General features: G+C 45.0%; 1 protein-coding gene across 21 annotated transcripts in view; it reads right to left on the bottom strand.

The window, feature by feature from the left end:
• Positions 1-27412, bottom strand: part of CCDC158 (coiled-coil domain containing 158) — a 1147529-nt gene that overhangs the window by 1070788 nt on the left and 49329 nt on the right. For 10 of the 21 annotated variants that reach the window (XR_004536446.1, XR_004536447.1, XM_033914056.1 and 7 more), the window contains exons 3-4: positions 16023-16077; positions 8157-8199 (exon numbers count right to left, since the gene is read on the bottom strand). Coding sequence is in view for 19 of the 21 variants with exons in the window: in XM_033914056.1 (XP_033769947.1) it covers positions 8157-8199; positions 16023-16077 (98 nt within the window). In the remaining 2 variants the exon portion in view is untranslated. Of the gene's footprint in view, positions 1-8156; positions 8200-12977; positions 13064-16022; positions 16078-27412 lie in introns of those variants that run through there. The other 11 variants (XM_033914104.1, XM_033914130.1, XM_033914150.1 and 8 more) reach the window with 3 other exon arrangements.

Here is a 27412-nt window from a genome sequence, read left to right as displayed (position 1 = left end):
AGGCCTGGTAGACACAGAGGCATGCAAGGCCTTCTTTTGGGACTTAAGCCTACCTCAACTTCCTGATAATCAGAAAACTATGCTACATAAGGAGATCAGTAAGGAAGAAATTAAGGCTGCAATTAAATGACTCAAACTAGTTAAATCTCCTGGTCCAGATGGGTTAGGGTCAGAGTACTATAAAATCTTGATTGATCTAGTGGCTAAACCATTATGCCTGAGAGCCAGGAATTCTAAAAATAGTCCAAATCTCACCCATATTATTTTATTACCTAAGCTGGGAAAGGACACTGAGAATGTGGGATCCTATAGGCCTATATCTTTATTAAATCAAGATGACAAGCTGTTGGCAGTAATCTTGGCAAACAGGCTGAACATCTTACCATACCTGGCACAAGATGATATGCCTCAATGAACCTTCTAAAAGTAATGATGGTGTTCCAGGCCAAATTATAACTCTGAAGTAGCTAGTTTGGACATTGAAAAGGCTTTCAATAGTTTTTCTTGGAAACAACTGTTTTGGACCCTGGACTGGTTTGATCTAATAGGGCAATTTACAGACTAGGTGAAAGCTTTATATGACCAGTCCAAATCACGATTAATAATGAATGGCAAACTAACAAGGGCATGCGACAAGGCTGTCCCTTGTCGCCTCTACTATTTGTATTCGCACTATAGCCCCTAGATGAATATATTAGACAGGTTCCTCAGGATATTCCCCCAACTTCTGAAGTGTTAGCACAGTATTTTGGTGCAAAAGTGCATAATCTGAGATCATGTTTAGGATCTAAAGATATAGAGCCAATTATGTTGAATCCACCAAAATTTGCTTGTTATGCAGATTGGAATTCTTTCAATGACTGGTGCCATTTAAAAAAATTACATGCTAAATAAACGAGTTCATATTGCCCTCTAGTGGTCATACAACCTTCTCTGTTAAAATTTCAGAAAGAAGTCTATGAATGGTTATCTTTTATGCTTCAGAAAGGAGAATTTCCTATAGATTTTAGACATAACCTAATTAATCCAATAATTAAAAACCCAAAGGAATCTGTATCGCTTACTTCTAATTATACACCAATAGCAGCCATTCCTTTTTTTGTTAAGTTGATGGAAGGCTTAGTCCACTCACAGTTAATGGATTACTTAGAACAATTTTCTGTTTTGTATGCTTCTCAATCGGGATTTCGCCCACTCATATAGCACTGAAACAGTGCTTGATTCATTGTTAGATCACCTACATAAATTGTTTAGTGTAGGCACGAATTCTTTAGTTTTACAATTTGATCTAAGTAGTGCATTTGATCTTGTGGACCACGAGATCTTACTCAGCTATTTAGATGTAATTGGAATATCAGGTCAAGCACTTCAATGGTTTCAGGGATTTTTATCTAGCCGTACTTGGCTCTGAATGGAAGAAAAATATTCTAGAAAATAGAACAATCCATGTGGTGTTCCACAAGATTCTTATCTCTTTCTACTTTGCTTGTATACATTTACTTGGCCTCTTTGGGAACCAGATTAACTACTTTAGGAATTAAACTTTATAGTTACTTGGATAATATAACTATTGTAGATCCTATTTCTTCTTTATCAATTCAATCTATATAGTTTATATCTTCTGTAATTTCCACTATAGAGCAATAGATAAAAAAATTTAAGCTGAGACTTAATGTGGGCTGAGCGAACAGTTGCTGACATGCCTATGCCATCAGATACAGCCGAGCCATTGCCTTGGCTACTTTAAGAGACCCTTCAGGAGCATCCCAATGCTCTGCAACCAATACATTGATACCAGGATGCCAGGGAAACAAAAAAGACTGGGCTCCACTCATTATACAGCAGAGTAGTGGGGACTTAGTAGCAGTCCAAGTTTAACTCCCACAGAAAATCAATGATAAGCTCTAACAGAGCTAAGGGTTTGAATAGTCGGTGAACTGTGGGGTCATGCCCTTGATCAAGGGCACACATGTATCTAGCACATATGCACCTACCTGATATCCGACATATCCCGACAGGGAGGTTCGCTCTGATGGTAAGAGCAAAGAAACAGACCTTTCATCATCTGAGTCTCCTTCAGAAAAACCCACCAGATTCTGGCCAGCCTCTAAAACTTAGGCTGATGCGCCCTGGGAGTCCCAGCCCCCTTGTGCGCCTCCTGGTGCATTGCCAGTTGCCCCTTGGGAATTTTGACCATCCAAAAAGGCTCTTCACATAGATTGACAAATTCTGGAGAAAATGCCATGTTAAGAAACACAGAGTTTCCTCTAGATGACTCCAGCTTGTGTCTCTTGGGCTCCGTGGCATGGACAGGGAGCATTGGCCAAGCGGTCCTGGCGATTTACATCAAGTTCAGAAACAGGAAGTCAGGCAAGACGCCTCATGACCACCAACATGACCACTGTTCGTGATGTAAGTTCAAAAGTATCATAAGTAGTGCAAACCATATATTTCCGCAATTGAAACGTCGAAGCAATAAGTTGTTGGAATCTCGATTGCTTACGAGATGGAATATACTTTTGAAAAGATGCAAGTTGGTGTGGTGGTGGAGGCGGAGCTTACCTAAGATGGCGGTAGGCAGCTTGAACTAAGACGCTGTCAGAGTTTCTGGGGGAAACTTTTCCTGTTTTTACCTGATGGTGAAAAAAAATCTAAGATCCGGGTTTTCCCGGAGGAATCTGCTATGTCAACCGGACCGATGGATGCCTTTGTCGAGCAGGGCAGCAGAACGCAGGAACCGGAGGAATCCTCAGCAGGGAGAGACATGCAGGCTGAAGCATGTAACTTCTCCTTTGAGGGCGTCACCTTGTCTCAGGAGAAACGAAGTCCTTGGATGCGGCCCGAGGCGACGGAGGAGAAATCGGAGGAAGTACCAGCCCAGGAAGTTCTCTTCCTGACCCAAAGAGTGTGGGAAATGACTCTGGATGGGAGCTGGAGAAAACTACTTTGCAGCCATCTGTGCAATCGGAGAATGGGACTGAACAGGCCCCCAAAGTTTTCCTCGTGACTAAAGGTATCGCTGATGTGGTTTTAGGTACTGTAGGCTTTACAGTTGGCTCTGGAAATGGTGTTGCACTTGTGCAAAGACCTAAAGTTTTCAATATGGAAACATTATGGGTAGCGATATCTAGTTTGCAACTCTCTCTGGGAACTCAAATGCAGCAACTTTCAACACATTGTACGATGGTTCTTTCCGAGAATTTGGAATTAAAGAACAAACAATCATGTCTGCAGAATAAGACAGATGAGCATGAGACCAGATTAAAAGCGGTTGAGGCTCAGGCCTTACCTTGGGTTAAGGATAGCGGAAATCTTCATTTCAACCTAGAAATGTTGGAGAATGCTACTAGAAGGTGTAATCTTCTGATTATAAACTTCCCAAAAGTATTTTCTATATCAGCACATGATATGTTTAAAAAGTATTTGTCTGAAATTTTGAAGGTACCTGAAGCTTCATACCCACCTCTCTCTAAAATGTATTATTTACCTAGGAGAACTAAATCTCAAAATCCTAACCAACAAAATTGGACAGGTCAGATACTGAAGCCCACATTACTGCCACGCTGCTGGTACAATTTGTTATAGATTCAGATAGGGAATGGATGCTAAAACTTTTTCAAATATAAAGATGTTCCCTTTATGTCAAATGTAGTAAGAATGTATCCTGATTATAGAGTTGCGTGGGGATAGAAATCCCACCCGTCCCCGTGAGGAATCCCACCCGTCCCCGTGAGGAATCCCACCCGTCCCCGCCCGTCCCTATAAACTTCAGAAATAGTTATTTCATTTAATTATGCTACTGAATTAAAGGCTCTGGTAGAAATCCATTTACAAATAAGCAAAAAGACTTTATTAATTTGGAAATATTAATTGGGAAGAATACATACTTTGTAAATGGGTTTCTACCAGAGCCTCTTTTGTTTATAAATTTTTATCAACACAACTAATATACTACTTTATCCTGAAGAAAAAAAAAAAATAGAATTCTTTTCCTACCTTTGTTGCCTGGTTTCTGCTTTCCTCATGTTCTCATTCAGTTCCTTCCATTCACTGTCTCTCTTCCTTCTGCGTCTTCCATTTGCTCTGTTACTGTGCCTCTTCCTTTCTCCCCCCTTCCAAACTGGTCTGGCACCCATCTTCTTCCCTCCGCTCCCCCCATAGTCTGGCATCTCTGTCTTCTTCCCTACCAGCGTCTTCTCCCCACTCTCTCTTCCCCATTTCCTTTCAGCATCCTTCTCCCCCCTCTGTCTTCCCCGTGTCCTTTCAGTGTCCTTCTCCCCCCCCTCTGTCTTCCCCATGTCCTTTCAGTGTCCTTCTCCCCCCTCTGTCTTCCCCATGTCCTTTCAGCGTCCTTCTCCCTCTCTGTCTTCCCCATGGCCTTTCAGCGTCCTTCTCCACCCCCCCCCCGTCTTCCCCATGTCCTTTCAGCGTCCTTCTCCCCCCGTCTTCCCCATGTCCTGTCAGCATCCTTCTCCCCCTTCTGTCTTCCACAAATGCTTTCAGTGTCCTTCCCCCCCCCCGTCTTCCCCATGGCCTTTCAGCGTCCTTCTCCACCCCTTTGTCTTCCCCAGTGCTTTCAGCATCCTTCTCCCCCCTCCTTCTCTCCCGCCCCTGGTGCAGCACAGCCGGCCAGGTCCCCTTACTTTTGTGGCGCTTCCCCGACCGACCGACAACAGCCCCGGTCTGACAAACCTCCCTGCCCTTAACCGCGAATCTAAATTTCCTTCTTACAGCTACTGTAAGAAGGTAATTTAGATTCGCGGTTAAGGGCAGGGAGGTTTGTCGGACCAGGGCTGTTGTCGGTCGGTCGGTCGGGGAAGCGCCACAAAAGTAAGGGGACCTGGCCGGCTGTGCTGCACCAGGGGCGGGGCGGACCGCCCCCCTCCCTTGGTAGCCACTCGAGCCGCGAGGCAACTCCTCCTTACCTACCCTGCCTGCAGCACAGAGCCGAATGGAAGTCTTCCCGACGTCAGCGCTGACGTCGGAGGGAGGGAGCGCTTTGTTTAAGCCCTCCCTCCCCTCCAACGTCAGCGCTGACGTCAGGAAGACTTCTGTTCGTCTCTGTGCTGCAAGCAGACCAGGTGGGAAGAAAAGCCGCGCGACTTAGTACATCCAGCCCCGCAGGAACCCCGCGATCCTTGGAGGCGTCCCCACGGGATCCCTGTGACCCGAAGGGGGAACCCGCGGGATGCCCACGGGTCCCGCGGGATTCCCGTCGTCCCCGTTCAGCTCTCTAATCCTGATGTATCACGTTCCACCCAGAAGAGAAGAAAGCAGTTTCTTATTTTGAGACCTCAGGCAGTGCAGTTAGGTGCAACATTTGTTTTGAGATACCCCTGTAAATGTGTTATGGTTTATCAAGAGAATAGATATGATTTTTATGAGCCACACCAGCTGTCAAAATTTATTTCAGCCAAAGCGCAATCTGTTTCTACTATGTGAGACCTTTCATGTCCCTAATATTAGCTCAGTGAGTATTTAGTTAAATATTTCAGTCTATTTTACAGCTCTGTCTTTACTATTGTGGACTAATGATACATGTTGTGGTAAATTTTCCTTTGTTAACTTAAGCAAGATATTGTTATACTTGCTATATTTCTGTTGGCAATGTATTTTTTCTTTTTTTTACCGATGAGTTTGTCAAATATTGAAATATATAAATAAATATTTTTAAAAAATGAAAAGATGCAAGTTGTTTGACCAAATATTTCAGGTAAAACGAAAAATGGAAATTATAATTACCAGCTCTGTTGGCCAACATTACATTCTGGTAAAGATGTTTACCAAACTTGTCCATTGCTCTATCTTCTCTGCCAGGAGGGTACAGATGCATAGATACTAGCCCCCGATGATTTCAGAGTGGATTCTACCACTAAAGATTCAGGAAGGAGCTGTGGTTTAGCAAAACCTGGAATAGGAACAACCCTTTACAAAGAGTCCAGTTTTTTAGGAGCCACTGGAATGGAGAGAGGAGTCTCAAGGTTCTTATAGAAAGTCTCTCGTAGAATATCATGTAGCGGGAGCTTCAGCAGGTCTTTAGGAGGCTGATCATAATCCAGAGCCTCCAAGAACTCCTTCCTATGCTTGGAATTCACTTCAAGCGGGATGGAAAGATCTTCAGACATCTGACAGAGAAATTTAGAAAAAGAAGGCCACTCAGACAAAGCAGAAGGTCTTTGAGGCGATCGTTGAGGTGAATCTGAACCAGAAGAGTCCTCATCTGCAGTAGAAAGTGGTTCCTGTTCCGAGGCTCCAAATAAATCCCAATCCTGTATGGAATGAGGATGATGTGGAAGACTCAGTGTCGAAGTCTCAAGATGCTTGGTCTTATGAGAGTGCTTCTGGTACCGCACCGGAGTAACCTCTCTGGATGTTTGAGTCGAGAATGACTGGTGCCGTGTAGATGGATCAATCAACTCCCGTGTTGATGGTGTCCGCACTGGTGGAGCATCAGACTGAGGTGCGGTTTGTGTCATTCGTTGCTCAGACTGAAACGCCTGAAAACTTGGTGTCGACATGGCCGGAATAGTTGGTGTCGACATGGCCTGGATAGCCAGTGTCGACGTGGCCATAATTTGAGTCAGCACCAACATTTGAAAATGCTCATCCAATTCCTCCTGAAGCAAATTGTCAATCTTTTGCTTGAGGGAGAGCACCGACACTGCAGGCTTTTTAGCTGGTACCATTGGTACTGCACTCCGGTCCGGTGATGAGGAGGCCAATGTCGAGGCACTCACCGAAATCGGGACTGGGCGTTTATGGGATTTTTTCGAGGTCGGCATGAATCCACTCAATGCCACTTTGATCCGAGTCCAAGATGGGGTAGGGAAAGGCTTCTTAGCCGACTTACCCACTGGAGGTTGTGACACTGGAGATGTTTCTACCAAGTTTCCAAGTTTATTAGATAGTTTGATTTATCGCCTATTCAAAATTCTAGGCGATGTACAAATAATTCAAAAATTTAGGTAACATATCATTCAAACATACAATAATTTGGGTAAAAAAAGTAAACTTATTTAAACATATAACAATACATTTAGGAGATATTTCTACGTATAATAATAAAACAAAAGGGAAGTTATTTAATGGTTACAATCATTGTTAAATTCAATAATTCAAGGGAAGTACATTAGGAAGGGAGACAATGACGATTAACAAAGAAAGTTAGATTGGCTACGCGGAAGATTTTAATCATTAAAAGCATCTGTAAATAGAAAACTTTTAAGTTTGGTCTTAAATTTTTCTAAGTTTTTTTCTTGTCTTAAATAGAGTGGAAGATCATTTTTGATGAGTTGATGAGTGCAGCGTCACCTTGGTCGGTGCCGGTAGCAATGTCGGCTCCCCCTCCATAGCAACACCAAACGTTGTTGTTGAAGAATGCGGTTTTTCAAAGTCCTTTTTTGAAGTGATGAACAATGAGTTCATTTTTGACGAGTTGATGAGTGCAGCGTCACCTTGGTCGGTGCCGGTAGCAATGTCGGCTCCCCCTCCATAGCGACACCAAACGTTGTTGTTGAAGAATGCGGTTTTTCAAAGTCCTTTTTTGAAGTGATGAACAATGAGTAAAGGATTCTGGATGGTGCTCGGGCCCTAGACACTGGAGACACCAGCGATGTGGGTCTGTCACAGAGATGGGCTGAGCACAGCGACCGCACTTCTTAAATCCCGTCTGCGGGCATGACATTGACAGGAATACTGCCTCGGCGAAATCGGAGGCCAAGGTGGTACACAACAGGCCCCGCTGGGTCAAAACCCGCGAGGGATAAAAAAAAGATTTTTTTTTTTAAACCAAAGTAACTAACAAAAGCAAAAGAAGATAGAAACACGAAAATGACTAAAAATTCACCAACGCGAGAGCAGGAAGGCAAAAAAGTTTTCAACGGCTGTTGAAACACATCTTCTTTGCTCCGCGAAAACTAAGAAACTGAGGGACCGCGCGCTTACGTCAGGCGGGAAGGCACTCACACATGCAGTGCAGGCTGATCACAAACTTTCTAAAACTTAAAGTAGCGATTCACTTTTCAAGTGTCCGTACTGGGGCTCCGTTGGTGATGTCACCCATGTGTGAGAATATGCTGCCTGCTTGTCCTGGGATAAAAAATCTGTACTGAATTAAATCAGCAAACAATCAGTTTAACAAATTTTTAAGTCAATACCTGAAATCCTGGAGATGCTTGTTTTCCATCTTTATAGTTACATCTGAAAAATAAAAACAGATTAAAGCAAAAATGATCATGCTTAGTCCTTCTGATTTTAAACTGATAAACACCTCAATTCAATTGTGTATATATAGACACATGATGGTCTTCAAAAGGTTTCCACGTTTTTATTTTTATTAAATATCTCAAAAGCAAATTACATCACTTTTCCACATAATTACCCTGTTGTCTGACTGATAAGTCACATGGCATTCGACAATGCGCCAGCTTCTCCCGTCCTAACATTTCCTACAAAAATATGAAAGTGTGGAAACTTTCTGAAGAACCCTCATGTGTATATATAAATATAGATACTGTATAACCGATACTCTATAACCGAAAAAAAAAAACCCACCAAAATGTTTTTTGTCATATCTTCCACAGAACTTGGCCTATTTTTATGAAATTTAGTGCATCGTGTCATGAATGAAGTTAATATAAAATGTTGTAACGATTTCCCACTGCATTAATTAATTGTGAAAATTAATTGTGAACTGAATAAAAAAACACATCAAAATGTTTTATGGCGTATTTTGTAGAAAAATGTAAAGGCAAAAAGGAAATGTGTTCTCTTTGCTTGAAGGCACACCCTGGCTGCCACTGATCTATGGACTTGGCAACAACACTCTATTCAGCTCAGCCCAAACACACATGAGGCGCTATTTAAGGTCTTCAACGTTAAATATGACAGTCTGGTAGACAGTGTCTGATTGTCAGCATTCCTGTATCAGCCCCCAGATCCGGTAGTGAACTGGGTTTAGGTCTATGAATTTGCAAGCTAGAGGTGAATCAATTTGAAACTATTTGTTAAAAGAAAAAAACGAACTTACCGATTTGTTGGCCCCTTAGAGACCCGTTTGGCCTTTCCCTCTGCCGCCGGAGTCCTTCATCTAATATAACTTCTGGTTTTGCAAAACTGGAAGTTACATCAGAAGAAAGGACTGTGGGGCACGCGGGTGAGAGGTGGCGAGAGGGAACGAGGGAAAGCGGTGAAACGGACAGAGCAAGGGCTGAGCTGTGTAGAAGTGCTAGGCCCAACAGCCTTCCCTCCTCCCCCCGATGTCAATTTTGACGTCGGAGAGGAAGTTACGAGCCAGCCAATTGCTGCCTGGCTGGCCCAGAACATCCTCTCTGACTGCAGAATTGATGTCGGGGGGAAGGCTGGTGGGCCCGGTGCTTCTGCAGTCGCTGCTGGCCTGTTACGGCGTAGGGGAAGCAGGGAGAACTCAGCAGTGGCTTGGGGGCCTGTTCCCCGACAGCAGTGTCTTGGGAGGGGCAGGGAGACAGAAAGAAAGAGAGGGGGCAGGGAGACATAAAGAAAGAAAGAAGAGGGGGCAGGGAGAGAGGAAGAAAAAAGTTGGGGGAGGGAATGGAGTGTGTTGGGTGGCAGGGAGCAAGGAAGAAAAAGTTGGACTCATGGAAGGACAGAGATGTTGGTTGGGGAATAGAATGAGATCTGGAGGAGAGGAAGCATGCAGGAGACAGAAAAAAGGGAAGAAATATTGGATGCACAATCGGAAGAAAAAAGAGCAACCAGAGACTCATGAAATCACCAGACAACAAAGGAAGGAAAAATGATTTTATTTTCAATTTAGTGATCAAAATGTGTCCATTTTGAGAATTTATATCTGCTGTCTATATTTTGCACTATGGCCCCCCTTTTACTAAACTGCAATAGTGGTTTTTAGCGCAGGGAGCCTATGAGCATCGAGAGCAGTTCAGGGCATTCAGCACAGCTCCCTGCGCTATAAACCGCTATTGCAGTTTAGTAAAAAAGGAGAGGGCATATTTGTCTATTTTTGTATAGTTGTTACTGAGGTGACATTGCATATTTTAAAGTCATCTGTCTTGACCTCTTTGAAAAAAGAACCCCGAATATAAATTATAATTAACATTTTCTCTGCCTACAGTGTGCTTTGTGTTTTTTAAAATTTTATTGTTGGTAGATCATTTAGACTTGGTCATTTTAAAAGTAGCTCGCAAGCCAAAAAAATGTGGGCACCCCTGTACTAGTTTATATAATTATTTTTCCAAACACTACCTGTGTATGCAAAGTGATTATGACATCCTAGTTTGCCTTGTCTGAAGGATACTGAAATGCTAGTTGGAGATTTAACCTGGTTATTTGGCTTTTCACTTTTAACATGTGATGTACTGAATTACAGCTTTACTGAAGTGAAAACTAGGTATAAATTGTAACATTAACGGTCAGACCTAATAAAAGCACTGAATGACAAAAAAAAGAAGAAAGGACTTTCGGCAAAGGGAGCACCAATGGAGCAGGGGGCTGGGGAAGCTTTGGGGATGATTTGCTTTGGGGAAGCTGTGAATCCATGTTTCTAACTAATTTTACAGTTATGATATAGTTTGGATGTTCCTATTTTTGACATGATATTGCCTTGGTTAAATAAAATGTTTAAACTTAAAAAGCTGTGTCATTGAAAGTGAATCAAATAAAAAAAAAATCGATTCAACAGGATGAATCGAACCAAAATTTTTTTTCCTGAATCGGGCAGCACTAGTCTAGACCAATGAAGTCTGGGGTCTCTTGATGTAGCAGTTCTACAGTGTCCTTTGCACAATGTGCTGGGGCATTGTCCTGTTGGAAGATAAAGTAGTCTCCTGACATGTGATGGATCACTGACAGCTTCTGCGTCAAGAGGATGTCCTGGTAGTATGCGCCATTAATCTTAACCCTAGGGTTGATGATGAACAGATCTGTAAATCCAAGTTTCAAGATTGCGACTGAGTCCATGACTAATTGACTCATGGTTGGGCGGGTCTGTAGTAGGTGTTGGGCATTAACCTCATACTTCAATATTGTTGAAGGAATGTACAGGCGATCATTCTGTGTGTTAATCGGAGGAGCTACTGTAAATATCTTGTCATCTGTAAAACAGATGACGCTAACACTGTGCTCTGGGTACTTAGTCAAAAGCTGCTTGCACTATTTCAGGCGTGTGTCTTTGTTGGGTAAAGTTAACTCTTGGGCACGACACTTTTAAGACACAAATTTCAGATTGTCATGAATTATCCTACCCACAGGTGTCTAGCTTATTCCTGCTTCTCTTGTTATTTGGTGAGGTGTTCGATGTGTTTGTGGCGCATCCTCCTGGCTTAGTACAAGATCGCAGACAATGTCAATGTGCTCTTGTGTGTGAATTGAGCGCAGTCGTCCGTTTGGCTGGCTTATGATCCACAGTGTCCATTGCTTGGATAAGGTGAAAATAACCAGGTAAATCACTGGAATGGTGTCTCAGGGTAAGGAAGGATCTATACTTCTACTAAGACTAAGCATCTTTAAAAATTTGGCCCGCAACTTAGCCTATGTTTTAGATTTCAGCCCCTTAAGTGATTGAGTTTGACACCCCTGCTCTAGACAGTAGTGGGATGTGCAGGTATGGACTGAGGACCAGGTAGCAGCTTTACAGATGTCGCCAATGGGAGTGGAACATAAATGAGCTACTGAAGTTGCCATTGCTCTGACTCTATGCACCATTAGGAGGAAATATTTTTTCACTCAGAAAATGGTTAAGATCTGGAACACATTGCTTTTGGAGGAAATTGTGCATAAGGATTGCGGCAAAACTTTGTTAGGGCTGTTACATCGCTCTCTGAGCCAACTTTTTATGCTTCACAATATTGGTTTCTGTTTGACTTAGAAAAACATTATACTTATCACTTTGACTGAGGCAGGCCCATTTAGGCCAAAACACGATCGTGTTGAGTCTTGATACATAATAAAAGGCATTTAACACCAGAGTCTCCTTCGCTGTTTTGTTATCCACTTTCCAAGTATTGGGGAGTTGGCATCTCCTGTTTTTCTGGGACTTGCAATGGTAAGACCAACCAGAACCCATAACACTAACAGAGTAAGCCCAGCCTGGGCATAAGTGAAGGAGATGTAGTCTGCTACCCAGTTAGATAAAGTGCATTTACTGATGGCTATCCCCATCCTAATTGGGTCAAAAGAAACAAAAAGCTGGGTGGACTGCCTATGAACTTAGTCTGCTCCAGATAGAAGGCTAAGGCTTGCTTGCAGTCCAAGGTGTACAGTGCACTTTTGCCAGGATGGGTATAAGGTTTGGGGAAGAATGTTGGCAGGATGATCGACGGATTAAGATGAACTCCAACACCACCTTAGGAAGAAACTTAGGGTGTGTGCAGAGAACTACTCTGTTATAATGAAACTTTGTACAAGGTGGATCTACTACTAAGGGCTGAAACTCACCAAACCTGTGAGCTGAAGTGACCATCGCCAAAAACAAGACCTTCCAGGGCAGATACTTCAGATGACAGGTGTCAAATGACTCAAATAGAGCTCTCATCAGCTCGGTGAAGAAGTTATTGAGGTCCAATGACAGACCGAGGTTTGATTGGGGGGGGGGCTTAGTCAACAGCAAATCTCTCATTAAATTAACAATTAAAGGCTGTATAGAGGGCTTACCTCCTACGTGGTGATAAGCGCTGATTTCATCAAGGTGAACCCTTACAGATTTGGTTTTCAGACTAGATTCAGAAAGATATAGGAGATATTTGAGCAAAGTTTATGCAGGGCAAGTTTGAAAATCTAGGGCTTTGTCCTTACACCAGATGGTAAATCTCCTCTACTTAAAAGTATAACACCTCTCAGTGGAATCTTTCCTGGAGACCAGTAGGATTCTGACACACCCTCCGAAATGTAAAATTCTACACATCCAGGCCATGAGGGCCAGTGACTGGTGGCTGGAATGTAGAAGAAACCCCTCAGTGATGAGGGTTGGAAAGCAGTCCAATTACCTCAATTCTCTAGGAGGTCAGCTTCAAAACAAGAGGGAACCAGGTCTGCCTCAGCCAATATGGCATGAAGAGGATCATGGACCTTCAGTCCTGTTTGAGTTTTAGAAAAGTTTTTCCTATCAAAGGAATAGGAGGATGTGAGTACAGGAGGTCCGCCCCTCCCCCAAAAAATATTTATGAGGAAGGTATCCGATACTAGCCTGTCATTTAACCTGAAACTGGAGTAGTACTGAGCAGCCTTACTGTTGAGATGAGTAGCAAGATCACCTAAAGGGGGGAGATCTTGAGGGTGATGCCCATGCTAAGAGACCACTTGTGTAGTTGTATCACCCTGCTCAGTTTGTCTGACAGATTGTCTTTCCCTGCCAAGTACAATATGTGGTCTGAAGCACCACGCTGTAGCTAATGGCCCATTGCCATATCCTGACTGCTTCCCCCCCCTAATTGTTGACACAGTACATGGCAACCAGATTGTCTGAATTAGTATAATTTGGTTCAATAGTCAATCTCTGAAAGCCGTTAGAGCATTCCAGATTACCTGTAGCTCTAGAATAGGGGTAGGGAACTCCGGTCCTCGAGAGCTGTATTCCAGTCGTATTTTCAGGATTTCCCCAATGAATATGTATGAGATCTATTTGCATGCACTGCTTTCAATGCATATTCATTGGGGAAATCCTGAAAACCGATTGGAATACGGCTCTCGAGGATCGGAGTTTCCTACCCCTGCTCTAGAAGTTTGATTTGGACCAGGGTTTCCTGAGCAGATCATGTCCCCTGAATGTGAAGCCTGTCTACATGGGCCCTCACCCTAAACTGGAAATATGCGTGGTCAAAACCTTTTGAGACAGAAAAATTTGAAATGAGAAACCCAAAAACAAATTGAGTCAAAATATCCACTAGAGAATCAACTGGACTAACTCCAGAGTGACCAAGATGACATCTTCAAGGATCCCCATGGCTTGGTACTACTATGTGCTCCTCAAATGGAGGCATGCCATAGCAGTGACATGCACTGTGGAAGACGTGGTCCAACAACTTCAACATCATTAAGCCGTGACCTGCTACTTGCTATGAACCTGAATAGTGATACTGACGGCAACAAGGGCATCCACCTGTGCCTGTGGCAGGTAGGTTCAAGTTGGCACCATATCTAGCAAGGCTCCAATGTACTCCACTTGTTGAACAGGTCTTGGAATAGTTGACAATGAATTCTAGTAGCTCTAACACCAGAATAGTTCTCCACACGATCTCCTGATTGCCATTTTTGATGTGCTCTTGACCAGCCAATCATCCAAGTAGAAAACACATGAACTCCCAGTTTGCTTAGTGACGCTGCAAGGAATTTTGTGAATACTTTGGAAGCGGACATGAAGCCAAACAGCAGGTCATAATACTGGTAGTGGATGGTGTTTTCCCATTTGAAATCCGATACCCACATTCAGATACTTCTAAGTCACATAAAGTATAACTCTCCCCCGAACAGCTGACCGGCAGGAGGTAGCCTAAGCCCTCCTGCCGGAAAACCTTCCCCCTGGACCCCTGCCCCCTCTAACCTTAAGCAATGGACAGATTCTCTCTCCCTATGGCCGGCCGGCAGACCCGCCGTCCTCTGAATGAATGGCCTACCCCTTCCCAAGCATTGTGGGATGCACCGGAGAGGGGTCAGGTAGCTAAGGCCCCACTCATAGTTGGGGCCATAGACACCTGGGCCAACTGGAATTGGGCCAGTTGTCTAAGGCCCCACCCATAGGAGGAGCCTTAGGCAACTGACCCAATTCCGGTTGGCCCAGGTGCCTAAGGCCCCTTCCATGGGTGGGGGTCTTAGGCACCTGGGCCAATCAGGCCCTAGGCCTCTCCCCGGTGCATCCCACAATGCACTGGGAAGAGGCAGGCCCACCATTCAGAGGACGGTGCGCCTGCCAGCTGGAGGACTTGGCCAGCCGGCCATCGCTTAAGGTTAGTGAGGAGGTCCGGGGAGGGTCTGGAAGAGTGTTTCTGGGAGGAGGGCTTGGGCTTCCTCCTGCCGGTCAGCAGTTTGGGGTGTGGGGGAGGGGTGCCAGCAAGAAGGCTTGGGCTACCTCCTGCTGGTCAGCGGTTCGGGGGGGGGAGGGGTGGAAGTTGGCTGGCAGGAGAGATTGGGCATCTCTCCTGTTGGTGATTGTGGGTTCGGGGGACGTTTTCTGGCAGGAGGGCTTGGGCTCCCTCCTGCCGGTAATTGCGGGTTCAGGGTAGGGGGGGTGGGAGACAGGTTGCCTGGGCTGCTGAACTGATCGCGGCAGCCACAATCAGCTCAGCAACCCCTATTCGGAACTTATACCTGTTTTGACTTGGTCTAAGTCAAAACGTATAAGTTCTTTCTGACAACCTGTCAAACCTTTTTTGTTATGGCTGCCAGACAACTAAGTCTAGGTCAGCCCACTTCCCACTCTTTCCACTCCTCCAAAAATGCCCCTTTTCGCTCTATGTGTTCAGAAGAAGGGTAAAGGCCTAAGCTGATTTTAGATACATCTAAAACCAGCTTTGATTATCGGTACTTGGATGATCAGTCTTTTTGATCGTCCAAGTACCGACTTAGGCCACTTTCTGTACATTTTTTTAATAATTTTTTTTTTTTTTTTTTTTTAAATGATCCCCTTAAAGTTTAGTGTAGATAAAAAAAAACCCAAAAAGAGAGATGCAAAATGAATGTGCTGCAAGACCCAAAGCGTATACAACAAAACGAAACAGAGGAGCCCAAAAACCATAAAATTAAAAAGCAGAATATGGATGCATAAAACATTCATGACAATAATGCATAAAATAAAAAACACTATCGAGATTATTTAACATCATTTAAAACAAAATGAAGACTAAGCAAACAGGCATAATGTCTGGTTGAATGAATGCCCAAAGTGAGATACAAGAAAAACAAGCCCAAAATGTATACATAAGGAGCCAAAGGTGACCAAATGTGAAAGTAAGAAAAACGGTAATCCCAACAGACATTAAGCAAACAAAAGTAAAACAACCGAGAGAGAAAAATGAAACAAAAAAAAACAGATTTACCTTTGCTGAAGCAACGCTGGGAAAAGAAACATGCAAGTGAAACATGTGTGCTGAACTGTGAAAAAAAAAAAGCCATAAAAGTATAAAAACGGCAAAAATAAAACACAACATATTTCCACCTTCTGCAGTCAAACTGCTCCGTTTGTGATACTGCAAAACCGAAAGTGAAAATGGCACGAACCGCATCGGAATGCCCTTTAAAAACCGCTAGGAGTCACATGATTGTGTGCCATTTGCATTGCCGGCAAAGGAAAGAAGCTAAAATACTATGTAGTGCATAAAAGGGTTCTAATGGTACCTTTGCTGGCAAGGATGCTGAGCCCTGCCAGCAAAATTACTACAGTGCTGCCAACCCCACTGCTTCCTTTCTGCTCCAAGCATGTCAGGAAACAGCGGAAAATAGACATACAAAAAAACCTAAAATGAATCAACGGATGTACTTGAAGAACAAAAGGGGAAAGAAGGGGGATCTACATCAATTATAGGACAGAAGAAAATAAAGGTAAGTACATGAAGGGAGGGAAAGCCCATTTGTAAAAAGTTGTAAAAATAATAGAAAGAAGGCATAGAAATCCACTATTTAAACTTTATAAGTCAAAGGCATCCTTGAATAAGAAACTTTTCAAATTAGCTTTGAAACAGTCTAGAGATTTTTCTTCCTGTAAATGAATCGGCTGTTGTTTTATTTTATGTAATGCCTTAATTTTAAAACTCTGTATACCACTTAGAATTTCTGATAAGTGGATTAACAAATTTTAAATTAACTTGGAAACTTGGAGTTGCAGCTCTGTAGTTATTTGGCTGGCAGAGCTTGAAGAATTTGGAATGGAAACCCCAGAACCAAATTGAGCCAAAATATCCACCAGAGAATCAACTGGACTAACTCCAAAGTGAAAGTTGTGCTGGAGCTCCAGAGGAAGTCTGACTCTAAAGTGAGGGGCCAACCCCACCACCACCACCATGGCTATGCCACTGCTACAACAGAGCTGTGCTAGGAGTAAGAATAGAAAGCCAGAGCTTAGTAGATGAGCCAGAAGGAAAACCAAACCAAGAATTCCTTACCTCCTTATAAACACCTATCTCTCCTATAACCTCTTCCTGCTACTGTCATGCTATTTTTGGGGGACTATATAGCACGAGTCCACTTAGAGCTAGATGCACTAAAGTCTGATCCCTCTAATGATCGTTGCTAAACCAGTTTTGACTGGTTTAGCAACGATCAGATTTGCCGACTCAATGCCGAAAACGGCTCACTGCATGGTTTTCTGCGGATTGCTCATTCTCCAATCTGGCCATGCAAATAAGGTAATTAGTATTGAAATGCCATGTAAACTAGCAGAGCGTCTGATGCTCTAATATGGCTTCACGATGCACAAACACACACAAAAAAAAGTGATCGCTTACCTGTCCTAGCTTTAGTTCAGCCCTGAAATTAATATTATTTATAACATACCATACCTTTTTGTTTTTTAATGGGCACAGATATTGTGCATGTGTTACTCATGCACAATATCTGCACCATTAAAATTTTTAAAAAAAACCAAAAACACACACGAACCGAGTCCCCCCTCCTCCTGACCACCCCGTTGCACGATGATGGCCGCCCCCAAGAGAGATGCTCATTCCCTCCTGCCAGGCAAACTCCCCAAACGTGGCAGCGAAAATGGCAGGATGGATGTCCACTCTCTCTTGCCAACAGAGCCCACCTCCCGTGTCAGGCAACCCCCCCCCCTCCAGCAAATCATCCCCCACCCTCCACCTTTCCCTCCCCCCCAAAAAGGCAGAAAGTATGCCCACACCCTCTCGCCACCAGATGCTTTGTCAGAAGTTGAGGACAGGAGGGCGGCTTGGTCCCTCTTGCTCCGAGGCCTGCCAGTCCAAAATGGTGGACTTTCCCCTCATTGGTGCATCATGTGATGCACAGGGAGGGGCCTAAGGCCCTGATTGCCTCAGATGCCTAAGGACCCTCCCAAGGGTAGGGGATAGTTCACTGGGGGGAGGGTTGCCTGGCACGGGGGGCCTCCATTGGTAAGAAGGAGTGGCATCCCGCTTGTCATTTTCTCTTCCATGGGGAGGAGGTGGGAGTTCATCTGGCAGGAGGGAGTGGGCATCCCTCCAGCCAATTTTCACTGCTGCGGGTTGCTGAGGCAGGAGGGAGTGGACAACCCTCCTGTTTCTCGCAGGGGTGGATGTCATCGTCGGGTGGTTCATGGACCCACAGTTGTCGGAGGAGGAGGGTGGGGGTGCAATGGCTGTGGTTGAGAGGGGGGCCGAGAACTTTTCAACTCTCCAGCCATAAGTCCGTATCCTCTGTGCACTTCCATCTTCCCTCATCCTGGAGTTGGCTTGCACCAGACTCGGCTTCGTGTGGGTTCCCTCCACTGTTTCCAGATCTCGCTGTGTCACCCGTTTCTTCCTTGTGGTTGTCCTCCAGGTGGTCCTCACTCCCTGTACGTGCATCTTGGCAGTTCCACTGTCGCTGGTGATTTTCCACGTCCTCCCTGTATGCCTCATCGATGAACTTCTCTAACTCTCTGACTTCTTCCTCAATGGTTTCCTCTGTCTTGACATTCTCTGCCTCTCTATCCTCCTCCTCCACTGCTCGAAGTGCTTCTAGTTCCAGTATTCTGCCTTCCAGGAATCTGACTTGTTTCTTCAAGCTCTCCAGTTCCTCACATCGAATGCATACATAAGATCACCTCCCAGAGGGGAGGTAGTCATACATATGGCAGACTGTGCAGAAAACTGAGTAGCTCAACTTCCTGCTTCTGTCTGCTGCTTCCACTGCTGTCCGCTTGCCAGTCTGTTGTCTGAAGTGGCTTCTCCCTGTTTCCTTATGTAGCGTCCTCCGAGTCTGCTGTGGCTGTCCTCTGAGTCTGCTCTGGCTGTTGTGTCTGCTGTCCTCTGGGCCTGCTGTGGCTGTCCTCTGAGTCTGCTGTCTTCTGGGCCTGCTGTGGCTGTCCTTTAAGTCTGCTGTTTGCTGCTGTCCTCTGAGTCTGCTGTCCTCTTCAAAGACTCATCCCTTCTTAAGGCCTTTCGCAAAGGCGCTCTCGCTAAGGCGAGCGCCTTTAACGTTCACCTTCGATGCGCGCCAAACGGCTGAGCGCCGTTGGCCCCTCCCCTTTAAGGGGGGGCGCTCTGGATCTGCTGTGGGTGATGTCAGGGGGTGGGCGGAGCTACCTATCGCCTCAGCCCCTCACACTCTGCCTCCTCTGCCCAACTCCTTTTCTCTCCCTTCTGCTTCTCTCCTCAGCCCGACTCTTCTCCTGCCCCGATCTCAAGGCAAACTAGTTGGTGACATGAAATGCAATGTCTCACATTAAGGGTCCATTGAACAAGTACAAATGTAGCAGTTTGTCATGGTTTTGGTAAGTTAACATTATTAAATTTAGTTAACTAATACTTTCTTAACATGTTTTTAATTGGTATGCTCTTGAAAATATTGAGGTTTGCCACCTTCATTTTTTTTTTTTTTTGTAAATTTAACGCGTCCTATGGCCCACGAGACATTCTTTTTTTGTGTGTGTAAATTTAACGCGACCTGTGGCCCATGCTACATTTTTGACTTTCATTGCAGCCCCAGATCATTTTTGAGTTGTGCAGGCCTGCTGTATCATTTGACTCTTTAGTCATTGCTGTATTAAAAATCATTTGTGGATCATGGAAGGATCTCTCACAAGTTACCTATGCCAGATGGTGGAACCTGATTTGTTTGCTCTACAGATATGAGCTTTATATTGCCAAAAATTCCAACCCTTTTATTTCCTTTACCAAGAAATGGTCAACCCTAGTCTTACTTTGTCACATAACCTAATCTCTATTCTAATTCTTTCTGGCAATGTATGCATCTCTTATTTCTATTCACTGTTATTTGTTTATATTGTATTTTATTGTTGATTTAAATAAACTAAGACTTAAAAAAAAACACACAAAAAAAAAACTGTCAGAAATAATTTTTATAGTGACAGGTAACTTTTATAGGGGGGACAGGCGGGGATGGGGAGGGACAGAGGGGATTCCTCACAGGAACAGGCAGGGACGGAGGAGATTCTGGTGGGGATGGGCGGGATACTGGCGGGGACGGGTGGGATTTCTGTCCCCGCGCAACTCTCTATAACAAAAACAAGGCTCCTTTTATCGAACCGTGATAGAGCTTTATAATGTGGTTTCATAAAAGGAGCCCACAAATCAGAGATAGAAGGACAAACTCAGCTTCATTTTATCAATGCATATCTGACTTCATCTTTACCCAGTATATTAACCTTGTAATGATTACACCATAATTATTTATCCAAATTAAAGGCTTCTTAATACTAAAGTTTTTGATATTGGAGATAATTTTCAATGTGTTGCAACTTTTCAGGAAGTCTACATAAAAGAACTCCCTCCACATAAAATATCCTAGACCTGTTGTCCTCTAGTCGAATATGCTTAAAAGAGGAGACATCCAGTAATAACCTTTCCCCAAATCTTAAGGGGTGTTCAGGACAATAGATTTTTAGAACAACATAACTGAGGTTCCATTACTTTTTAGAACAATATAACTGAGGTTCCATTACTTACCACCCTCCCCCCTTTTTACAAAACCATGCAAGAGGATTTTAGTGCCGGCCGGCATGCTGAATGCCCTGCGCTGCTCCGATGGTCATAGAGTTTCTATGAGAGTCGGAGAAGCGCAGAGCATTCAGCACACCAGCCAGCAATAAAATCCTCTTGCATGATTTTATAAAAGGGGGGAGGTTAATGTTTTATAAATGAGGGTCAAAATCTCAAATTGGATCCTCCATTTGACAGGCAACCAGTGCAATCTCATCAGGATCGGGATAATATGGTCAAACCTGCAGTTTTTACTGTAGGGAGCCAAGCTGAATGCTGTGCGCTGCTCCCAACGATCATAGGATCTCTATGAGCGTCAGGAGCGGTGTGGCTCCCTATGCTAAAAATGCTATTGTGGTTTAATAAAGGGGGGGGGGGATAATTTGGTAAGCTCAACAGCAATGAATTGCAATAATCAAAAAGGTGAAACCAATGCAAAAATTACTGTTCAAATTTTTTCTTCAGAAAGAAATCCCTTTAACCTCCTTAACATCCTCAGTTTGAAATAAAATCTTTCTTATCAACGAACTTCCATGGGCTTTAAAAGATGAGTTTATTATATCCCCCAAATACTTAAGTTCCTGACTAACAGATATTGCCATCACAAAATTTCATAAAATACCGTATTTTTCACTCCATAAGACGCATTTTTCCCTCGCTGGACGGCTGCCTCCTGAACTCTTGCAGCAGCGTGGCGCACAAGGCAGGCAGGACTCGCAAGAACTGACATCAGCCATTCAGGGAGCGGCGTGAGACCAGGCAGGCACACGAAAAGCTTGCGCCTGCCTTGTGCGCTGCTCTGCCGCAAGAGATCAGGAGGCAGCTGTCCAGCGAGAAAAGGGCAGCTGCACAGAAAGCTCCTGCCAATACAGCGCTGGACTGCCAGAATTAAAAAAGGTATCGGGGGCCCTGTGTACCTGCCTGCCCTATTCTGGCCTGCCACTAGACCACCAGAAGGGGAACAGGGTACACAGGGCAGGCTGTGGGACAGGGTACACCATTTGGTTCTGAAATTTTTTTTCTTGGTTTTTCCTCCTCTACATGTAGGTGCGTCTTATGGCCAGGTGCATCTTAAAAAGCGAAAAATATGGTACCTATTCTTAGCCCAATCTGACAAGATCATAATCTGGGTCTTTGATATGTTCAATTTAAGCCTGTTTGCAGCCATATTTATAGAAGAGAATCATATTTCAGAAACTGAAATGCTGTAACTCTAGATCACAGGTATCAAACTCAAGGCCTGCGGGCCAAATTCGGCACACCTGATCGTTTTATGCAGCCCGCAGTCCGATGCCCCCAGTGTTACCTTGTGGCCGGCTCCCTCCTCCTCACATCCATAGCGTGCAGCTCCTCGCGCATCCCATACCTCATCCAGAAGCATTCTCTTTGACGTGACGTCAGCAAGAAGGCTTCCGGTTCAGGACGCACGAGGAGCTGCTGCACGCGGCTCCGTGCACACTATGACTGTGAGGAAGAGGGAGCCAGCCACAAGGTAACACTGGAGGCATCAGACTGTGGGCCGCATAAAACGGCCAGGTTGTAGTCGGTCAGACGGTTAAACACCTGACGGAGGGAGGCACAGCATAGAGTTACCGTATTTTCACGCATATAACGTGCACCCGTGTAAAACGCGCACACGGGTATAGCGCGCGGGAAACCTAAATATATGTAAACAAATTTTTATATAGCGCGTATACCGCGCATCCTGCTCCATGAATTTAAATCTCTTTCTGCCGTCCCAACTCTCCTCTGGTCCCGACTCTCCTTTCGCCGTGTAAGCTGCAGCCACTTGACCGCTCGCACCCCCCCAGCTCCCCCACACACGGAGAAGTTGCCTACCGTTGTTTCCCGATGCCAGTGAGCCCTGCTGCTTCCTCTGCCGGCGGTCCCGCCCCTTCTCTGACGTCAGAGAAAGGGTGGGACCGCCGACAGAGGAAGCAGCGCAGGGCTCAGAGAAGGGGCGGGACCGCCGGCAGAGGAAGCAGCAGGGCTCACTGGCATCGGGAAACAACGGTAGGCAGCTTCTCCGTGCGGGGGGGGGCTGGGGGGTGCGAGCGGTCCTTCGGGGTGGGGGTGCGAGCAGTCCTTCGGGGTGATGAATCGGACGTAAGGGGGGGAAACTATGTAAAAAAAAATTTGTACAACGCGCTCATGCATATAACGCGCCTGGTTGTACTTGGTTTGTAAAATCGTGTATAACGCGCGCGTTATATGCGTGAAAATACGGTAAGTGTTTGAACTGTGTCAATTTTGAGCATTTTAATCTGCTGTCTTATCTTTTGCACTGCTCAGGAAGAAATACATTTGTTTCTTTTTCTCTAGGGGTTGTACTGCATGCAGAATCTTGAATCTTAGGGTGTTTTTAAAAATATATTAGTACTTTTAGTTTCTGGTCCCGTATTTGCATAGGGGTTATCTGTGTTCTGATATGAATGAATGTTGGGAAGCATACAGTGTGTTTTGTGTAGTTTAATTTTGTAGTTAACCATTACCATTATGTGTTAATAAGATTATATTGTGTGTGTATATATGAAAAATGAATGGAAAAAATGGTGTTATAATTAGTATTATTATGGGGGCGGGGTCTGGGGCGGAAATGGGGTGGGGTTTGGCCCGCAACTTAGCCTGTGTTGTGGATTTCGGCCCCTTAATGTGACACGTTTGTTCAACCACCCTTCAATAAAAACCTGCCAATACAAAAGATTCCTAAACAGAACGCTAGCCTTCCAAGCAAGTCAACAAAACAACTGGCTAGGCAACTTCATCAAACTCTCCACATCCTACCTTAACTTCAGAAAACTAATTAATACAAACCTGTTCAACCAATTTGTTACCAAGAACCCTTAAACCCTCTACTGTACCCCTTTTCACATCTTATTGTTTCCCCACATTGTGTATTTATGTAACACAACTCCTCACTGTTATTTTTTTCTTCTCGCTGTATCCAAAATCTCCATTGTTATTTTCATTCGTTGACTGTCCAGCTCCTCTTGTTGTAAACCGCCTCGAACTACTATGGCTTTGGCGGTATATAAAAATAAAATTATTATTATTATTATTAGATGCACAAAACATTGTTGCTAAGCCCATGCAGATCACTCAGGGCAGATTTTTGGGCCAATTTCTAAACAGCGATCAGTGTTCAAACAGCTGCCCTTGCAAATGAGTTTTGCAGAGGGTAGTCGTAATCCCATCTTATCGCTCCCTTAAAAACCAGCTCTCACATATGCGCAGAGCCGGTATGGGGAAGCCTAAGTGGCAGGGGAAGCCCCAAGGCAGCCTCCTGCTACTTGGTTGTTGGAGCTTTTTTTCTTTTAATGGCACAGATGTTGTGCATGTGTTACAAACACACCATATCTGTCCCCATTTTTAAAAAAAATGCAATCCGCTTCCCTTCCCCAATTACAGTCTTCCCTGCCACTCCCTCCTGCCATCAGATGCCCCCCAACTCCCCTCAGAAACCAACCCCCACACACACCCCGTACCTGTACATTAAGATGACATCAGAAGGGATGCCCAGTCCCTCCTGCTTGCAGGCCCGTCACTCCAAAATGGTGGGCCTTCACGGTGCATCCTGGGATACACAGGGAGGGGCCTAAGGTGAGAACTGGCATCAGCCATTCAGCAAGTAGCGCAGGGCCAGGCAGGAGCTTGAGAAGCTCACTCCTGCGTGCCTGTGCGCTGCTAGCCACGAGATCGGAAGGAGGAGTGCAGAAATTTCGCTCCTGCCCATACAGGGATGTGAGAAAAGGTACGCAGGGGGAGGGGGTGGGTAAAAAAATTGTTAGTATCAGCCGGGACAGGAGGGATCCCTCCTGTCCCAGCCTACCATTAGACTATCAGAGGGGGAAGAGGGTACAGGGCAGTAAGGTGGGACATGGTGCAGAGCCTGACAGGAAGGGGGAACAGGTGCAGAGCCTGGCAAGTAGTGGGGGGGACTGGGTTCAGAGCCTGGTAGGACAGGCAGGGAAGGGGGCTGGGTGCAGAGCTTTGCAGGGCAGGGAGAGAAGGGGACTGGGTGCAGAACCTAGACTGAATGCAAAGCCTGGCAGGGGAGGGCGTGAAGGAGGGGACACTGGGTGCAGATCCTGGCAGGGATGGCACTTGAATATTAAGCTCCCATTTTATATTCAAGTCAACCATTTTTCCTCCTTTTGGGGGGGAAAAATGGGGGTCTCCACTTATATTCGGGTTAATATCCTATATAATAAAAGGTTAGTGGCGTATGCGCTTTTAAAAAAGCGTGATTACTGCGGCCGTGGTGTGTGATCCGTGGCCTTGTTCCATTTTAGAACCCGGCCAATGATCACTCTGGCCACTCCCCTCCTCCCGCCCTCACCAACCCGAAGGAAGTTCAACAGTCCTCCCGCCCTCACCTCACCTCACCAACCCGAGGCAAGCTGGACCATACCTCCCGCCCTTGCTCACCGCTGCTGTCGCTGCCGCTGATCCTCCTCTTTGAGGCAGCCGGCCTCGGTGGCACGTTCCCTCTGACGCACAGGATCGCGTCAGGGGGGGAGCGTGCTTCCGGGTTGGGGAGCGGCCTGCGAAGTTCGCTGGGGCCGGCCACCACGATCGCGGCCTGCTTTGAAGAAGAGCAGGCCAGAAGACGCTGGGATGGAGGGAGGGTAAGCAGGGGGATTAATTCAGGGGGCCAGAGGGAGAGGGAAAGGGGCCATGGAGAGATAGGGAGAGGGAAAGGGGGCTGCTTTGGGGGGGAAGGTGTGCTGGGGACAGACAGTTTTACTTTGGGGGGAAGACAAGGGGCCATGGAGAGACAGGGAAAGGGGGCTGCTTTGGGGGAGGGGTGTGCTGGGAGAGACAGAAGGGGCCATGGCGAGATAGGGAGAGGGAAAGGGGGCTGCTTTGGGGGGGAGGTGTGCTGGGAGGAGACAGAAGGGGCCATGGAGAGATAAGGCGAGGGAAAAGGGGCTGCTTTGGGTGGGAGGTGTGTGCTGGGGCAGACAGCTTTGCTGGGGGGGGGGAGGGGGGAGGAGACAGAAGGACACAGACAGCGGCCAAGGAGAGAGAGATAAAGAAACACAGACAGACAGACACTCTGTTCTAGCACCCGTTAATGTAACGGGCTTAAAGACTAGTATAATATAATACAGCAAGCAGACCCATGCCTATTTAGGAGGAGAGTATCAGCACAACGCGCAGCAAGAAGTACATGTAGTATCCAAAACACAGAGAGAGACACCGGAGCCATACACCTAAAGAAATATGTGGAGAGAGCCAGGAGACAACAGCTATGTTCATATGTAGACATCCATGTTCCAGGACTTGAACTGAATGTCATTAGCCTGTACTGCAATAGAAGTTAACCGGACTCCAAATTTTGGTATAGGCGCTCATGGACTTGTGTTTTTCCGCTATAACACTTTCATACTTTACCGTAAGGCATAGTGTATTCCACCAGGTGATGTAGTTCACCCTAGAAAGGTCTTTCCAGCAATGTAATATGTTTTTAAGGGCTAGGAATATCAAGATGTTAAGCAGTTGTGCCTTATGATCAGGTAGCGTATGTAGCAGGCCATGATTACCTAATATAATGATGCACAAACTCAAAGGTTCTTGTATGTGTAAGATTTTAGAAATGGTGTCCCATATTTTATTCCAGTAACCTGTTAAATGTGCACAATCATAGATCATATGCGTTAATGTGCCCTCCTGCAAGTTACAAGACCAATATATGGAAGAGAGTCCATTTGAAAATTTTGCTACTTTAATTGGGGTCCAGTGAGTTCTATGCAGCAGGAAGAACATAGATTGAAGAACACTGGCAGATCAAGAGGATTTAAACAAATTTTTCTTGCTAAGTCTCATCTTCTAATGAAAGTTCCAAATCTCCATGCCATGCATTCTCCATGCCATGCAATGTTTGAGAAATCAGTTCTGGAGTACTCAATTTCCCCACATCCGGATAAAGAGCTGTCAAGCAGTGTCTCAGCTGTATCCAGCGATACTGTTGATGAGGCAGCAAATTGTAACCAATGTGAAGGTCCTAAAAGGACATCCATTGGGAATCCTTTATTAAATCCTGAAGAGTCCAGATGCCACAATTCTGCCACTGCTTCCAATCAAGTGATCTGTCCTGTATCTTAATATGATTGTTATGCCACAGTAAAATTTGACGAGATTCATGCCATTTAATTTCCATCAAGTTGTCGTAGGCTTTGAGAACTTCATGAGTAAAATAGTAAATGAATTGTTTATCCTTTACTCGTAGTGGAGTAGATAGAGTGTAGACAAGGCAAGAGTGACTATAAAGACTTTTTTCCAATTGTAACCAGACAAGAGAATTATGTGTGGTGTCAGTATCCAACCATAATGAACCGTGTCGCATGATAAAAGCTTGGTGGTAGTGCAAGAAGTCAGGGAAGCTTACACCCCCCCCCCCATCTCTTTGGGTTGCTTCAATTTATGTAGCGCAATTCAAGGTTGTCTATTTTGCCATAAAAATGTACTCAAACAACTTTCAATGTCATTGTACGTAAGTCGTTTGAACAAAAATGGAATCATGCTCAGAATATAATTTATTTTGGGAAGTTGCATCATCTTAATGGTGTCGTCGGCCCCACCATGTCAACTTGAGGGGGGACCATTTTTGAGTGGAGTCTTTGATGGTTTTAAGAATATATTCTGTGTTGTACTGCTCCACATCTTCCAAGGTGGGGCCCACATAAACACCCAGATATTTAATCTTAATGGGATTCCAAAGAAAACCATGTAAGTCCATTTCATGCTTGTCTTGAAAACAATTTAATGGCAGTATCTCAGAGACCAATGCA

Source organism: Geotrypetes seraphini, chromosome 1, assembly GCF_902459505.1.
Source record: "Geotrypetes seraphini chromosome 1, aGeoSer1.1, whole genome shotgun sequence".
Taxonomy (NCBI): Eukaryota; Metazoa; Chordata; class Amphibia; order Gymnophiona; family Dermophiidae; genus Geotrypetes; species Geotrypetes seraphini.
This window is presented reverse-complemented; position numbering and strand designations above follow the sequence as displayed.